At 35.2% G+C, this 5,690-nt stretch overlaps 1 protein-coding gene across 1 annotated transcript; it reads left to right on the top strand.

Annotated features, from left to right (window-relative positions):
* Nucleotides 1-562: 562 nt before the first annotated feature.
* Nucleotides 563-1,769, top strand: LOC115957037 (probable carboxylesterase 9; the record flags this gene model as incomplete). The annotated part of the gene is made up of 1 exon (XM_031075280.1): nucleotides 563-1,769. A coding segment is annotated over exon 1 (879 nt), but the record flags the coding sequence as incomplete, so codon positions are not given.
* Nucleotides 1,770-5,690: the final 3,921 nt, after the last annotated feature.

Here is a 5,690-nt window from a genome sequence, read left to right as displayed (position 1 = left end):
ATTTTTTATTTCATTGTCTCATATAAACAAACAGTGTATAAATTATTTCATTCTAACGAGAATTTAGGATCAATTCGAGTCTCAATTCTATTCTTTCATCTCAGTTTTATCGTTGACCCATTAATTATTTCCTTTTTTATTATTCTATTTACTACTTTTAGAGAATGTCATTGAAACAAGCTGATCGAGGGAACGTTGACCCATGATTTTTTATTTCATTGTCTCATATAAACAAAGAGTGTATAAATTATTTCATTCTAACGAGAATTTAGGATCAATTCGAGTCTCAATTCTATTCTATCATCTCAGTTTTATCGTTGACCCACCCATTATTTCCTTTTTTATTATTCTATTTACTACTTTTAGAGAATGTGTTGCTAACGTACAGGGAAGCATGTAGTCGGTGATTGGTTTGAACCTAACTCAAAACTCAGCTATCATTTCTTTTTTCTTTTTTTGCGATCATTCAACTGATTCTTATATCTTATTACTCAAACTCATCTATTCTCATATCTCATTTCTTCATCTTTACTTTTTCCATATCTTACTTTTGAAACTCAATTTTTTGACGAAGTAGTGGAGCTCACACACTGCTTGGTCACAATTAATGGTAACAAGAAGCACAATTCCCTCATATGCCCAGCAGAAACTCAATGGCATAGCTCAAACAAGAATCACAATATCCACATATTTTTCAGTATTGTGAATTAGATAGCAAAAAGGAAATTGAGAGAGAAAGAGAGCACAAAAAATCCAAAGCCTGGATTTGTGTTGTACCCAGATTCAGGATCAAAATTTTCATGCACCTAGAAATTTATTTGAAAACCCAAAATTCTTCTTCATCATCTACCACCAATTATTAAACAATCAAATCAGTATAATCCTAACAAATGTCGTCAGGTATAGATCCCTACGACCACCTTTGCATTTTTCTGAACCCTGATGGCACTCTCACTAGATTTTGGACGCTCCCAAAGAAAAAAGCAAACCCTATTGCCACTATTGGCGAGCCTGTGGTCTCCAAGGATCACACTCTCAATGCTGAAAAGAAAACGCACGTCCGAATCTACATGCCGACCATCAAATTGCCTCCCAATGATGACACAAGGATTCCGATCATAATTTTCTACCCCTTTTCGAATTGGTACTTTTCTATGTGGGACACTGAAAGCAACGATAGGATAGCCTCAGAGCTCGCATGCCAGGTTCCTGCTATTGTTGTCTCCGTTGACTACCGCCTTGCACCAGAGAATAGGTTGCCGGCGCAATACCATGATGGCGTGGACGCAATACTTTGGGTGATGGAACAGGCATTGAATCCAAACGGTGAGCAATGGATTAAAGATTACGGAGATATTTCAAGGTGTTACCTGTATGGACATGGTACTGGTGGGAACATAGCATTTTTCGCTGCGTTAGAAGCAACGAGAATGGAGTTGGAGCCGTTGAAGATTGTTGGGAATATAATGAACCAACCCCTGTTTGGTGGCATTGTAAGGACAGACTCAGAGCTGCAACATTCTACGGACCCTCTCCACCCCTTGTGTGTACAAGATTTGATTTGGGAGCTCTCTTTGCCAATTGGTGAAAATCGGGACCATTGGTATTGTAATCCGATAGTGGAGGGCCCGCACACGAGCGCCATTAGCAAGCTTGGTAAGTGCCTTGTGATTGGGTTTGGTGAGGACTTCATGTTCGATCGGCACCAAGAGTTTATAACATTGTTGAGGAGGCATGAAGTCCAAATTGAAGCACTGTTCCACGATTCTGGGTTCCATGCAATCGATCTCGCAGTCCCAGAATGGGCGGATGCTATTGTGGAATCGGTTAAAGACTTCATAGCAGAAGCCGAAAACAAACCGTGAGTTCTATACTTCAATTGTTGCTAATATATTTTTATTTTTACTTTTAGAGTTAAATTAACGACAGTGGTATTATCAACTCTTAACAGTTCAAAAGGTTGAAGAAAGGAGGACTATAAAACCTGATTTGAGGTCCCTCCCGAACATGAGCAGACTTCGCAAGGATTCAGATCCCCTCTATGTTGTAATTGTCGATTTGAAACTTTGAACTAGAGCAAGTCTCTGTTTCTTTCTTAAACTTTTTTGATAGCAAGTCTCTGTTTCTATTGTTCTGGAGCCGAAGTAAAATAAAATAAAATAAAAAATTATTCCTCTTGTCGTGCATTCATTTTTGTATTATTTTGTGGTTGTCTTGTTTAAGTTTGTTAGGGCAATAGCATCGGTCTTTCTAAATTTTTCCTTCTTTTTTAACGTTGCAATCTAATTTTTCTATTTTATACAAACACCTCGCAAAATCACTCATATTAATTTGTCTTTCTAATAATAATTTTTATCATTATTTCATATTCCTACACACACTCTCTCTCTCTCTTTTATTCCGAACATGGTCACTCATCACTCATTCATTTATGAAAAAAATTCTCTCTACCCAAATCTGAAAATTCTCTCCACCGGACTCCATGGATGAGCGCTCCTCTCCGTCACTCATCAGCACTTTCTCTCTCATGGCAGCGGTGAGCACTCCACCCAATCCTCCATGGCAGCAGCATCTTGGGTTTTGGGTTGATTTGGGTTTTCCAAATGGGTTTGCTGTTGGGTTTTCCGTTGGAGGTTTGTTTTGGTTGATTTCAGTTGGGTTTGGGATGGGTTTAAGTTGATTTCCATTGATTTTGGGTTGATTGTGTTTGGATTTTGATGATGTTGTAATGGATAAGTTTTGGTGGTGGTGGTGGTGGTTGGGTTGCACTGCAGGGCGGAGCCAGGAATTTTTGTTTGAGGGGGTCAAATTGCAACACTAATATATTTATCAAAACAACCTCATACACACACATAAATACACATGCTTTTTTTTATTATATACACACACTTTTTTATTTGATAAGTTATATATATACACACACCCAACAAAAAAAGAGCTTAATATTTTCAATCAAAATTATATTTGATGGCTATCTTTCATAAAATTAATAAAATACATTTTCACAATTTTCATAGTGAAATTCTTAAAAAGTTTCATTTTCTATAAAATATATCAAATTTTATACTAATGTAAGTAAAATTATTCAATTGAACTAATGTAATTTTCAAAAACAAGAATGATCCAAAACTTGAAGGAACAAATTAGGGTCCAAACATATTTGAAATTATTTTGTTTTGACCCATTATGTGGCAACTAAAGAGACATTTCATGTGTAGTTTTAGTGACAATAATTTTTTAATGAGTCAATGACTTGTTAATCGTCACATAACAGGTTGAAAAAGATAAATTCAAACATGTTTGGTGCCAAATTTTTTTCAAATATTTAACAGATATAAAAGCACATTTTACAATAAAAAATAAAATTGCGAAAAATAAAGTTGTCTCTATAACTGTTAGACTAATTTTTTTTTTTTTAAGCATCATTGGATTAATTCAAATACTTAGGGGGGCCAACTCTTATTTTTGTAAACTAAATTTTGAAAACATTAAAATAATTATATATATATTTTAAAAAAATTCAAAATTTTGGGGGGGCCATGGCCCCCCCACCCTTCAACATGGCTCCGCCCATGGGTTGCAGTGGTGCTGGGCAAGGTGGTCTTTTTCCTGGAATTGAAGAGATGAGGCGAAGAGAGAAAATAATTTGTCTAGTAAGAGTGGAGAGAAAAATAAAATAAAATAATTATATAGAAGCTATAATAGCGGTGTATATATATATACATGATTATTGTTAAAATTTTGCATATAAAGTGTTTTAGACAAATTAATGTGGGTAGTTTTTAGCAAAAATGTGTAAAATTTGCAATTTTTTCTATTTTGGCCCGACTGGTGCAACTGCTCTTAAAGGTAAACATTTGCTTAAGCATTGAATAGAAATGGCGGGCAGTTATTTGTTTAGGCATTCCAGCAATTTTGTCAATTGAAGAAGAGGTTAACTCTATAACCATATTTGGACTTGTGATCAAGCCATTGATACCGATAAAAAATAAATAGGCACTCACATATAATGATCGAAACGTGTTTGGTGGCATGGAAAGGATGAAGTCAGAGCTACAAAATTGTATTGACCCTGCCTTGCCATTGTATGCATATGATTTGGTTTGAGAGCTCTCGTTGCCAGAAGGTGAAAATTGAGACCATTGGTATTGTAATCCTATGGCGGAGGGCCCACACACAAGCGCCATCAGCAAGCTTCGTAGGTGTTGTGATTGGGTTTTATGGGGACTTGGTGATTGATCGGCATCAAAAGTTTGTAACCATGTTGATGAGGCATGGGGTCCAGATCGGTGCACTGTTCCACATTCAGGGTTCCATGCAATCGAGATTGTAGGATCAAAATGGTTGAATGCTATTGTGGAAATGATTAAAGACTTCATCGTAGAAATAAAAAACAAACCATGACTTCAGTACTTCAATTGTTACTAATATGGTAATATTGTTATATTTTGTTTTGTGTTATAGAAAATGACAGTAGTGTTATTAAATCACCAGTTAAGTTTGTACAAAAGGTTGATGAAAAAGAGGAAAATTCTCTAACCAAATTTGAGATCCCTTCGGAATATGAGCAGATTTCGCGAGGGCTATACTTGATTTGCCAATGAGAGAGAGAACTTATATATATATGAATGTGTGATCAAATCATCATTTCCTTTTTACTTATTTGCCAATTAAATACTCTATACTTGCATGCACATTTTATATGTAGGTAAACAAAATAGGTAGAAATACTTTCTCTTTCCTAAACTTTGTTGATACTTACAATTTGGTGTTAGACATATTATGAGCTGTTTTTCATTTGATTTATTTGGATTTTTTATCCTAAAGCTGATATGGCATGTTTTAATATCAATTCATTTTTTAAAATATTATTTTATTAGGGACTTAGGTTTTAAGTTTGCCAACTATGGCAATTAGTCTCTTCCAAAAAAGAGAATTGTGCTACTAATTAGTTTACCACCATTATAATTCAAATTAGTTTCTAATTATTGTCTAATTTTGTGTCACATATTCATTTTAATTTTCTTAATTTTAGTGCTTAGAGCACTCACATTAGTGAGTACGTGCATGATAGAAAAAGATGTAAAATTTACACCATTTTGCCTAAAATCGATCCACATGGCCGCATCAGATGGTGTATAAGTGTGTATACACTTTGTACCCTAATATTTTATTAATTTTTATATTATGCTCATTTTTTATTTTTCTACTCTCTTTACACCGAGGCTCTCTCTCCCTTCTCAGCTCTCACTACTCATCCTCTCTCTCTTCTTCAACTTCCCTCACCATTTGGTCTTCTCCTTCAAGGCAGTCAGATTGTCCTCCGACTAAGAACTCAGTTTCTTGGTGGTGCCGACTGATCTTGATCTTTGATGGGCAGTTTGATTTTCACTTTTGGGTTTGTGTATCTACTGGGCACGCCGATCTTCTCCTCAAGGGAATGTTCTTCTTGAGCATTGATGGATTTGTACAACTCTGAGTTTGATTTTCAGTTTCAGTAGCCCATTTTTTTTTATTGATTTATTGTTGTTGTTTTTTTTTGGTTAGCTAAACAAATGGGGTTTACTATTGAAGATTGTAAAGAATTGGATATGACCGGGTTTGATAATGAAATGAGCATTGTTGATTTGGTTGTTCTGGTTGGATTTATTTGTTAATGTTGTTAGATGTTGTTTGTTGATTTTGTTTGG

The sequence above is a fragment of the Quercus lobata genome, chromosome 8, assembly GCF_001633185.2.
Source record: "Quercus lobata isolate SW786 chromosome 8, ValleyOak3.0 Primary Assembly, whole genome shotgun sequence".
Classification (NCBI taxonomy): Eukaryota; Viridiplantae; Streptophyta; class Magnoliopsida; order Fagales; family Fagaceae; genus Quercus; species Quercus lobata.
This window is presented reverse-complemented; position numbering and strand designations above follow the sequence as displayed.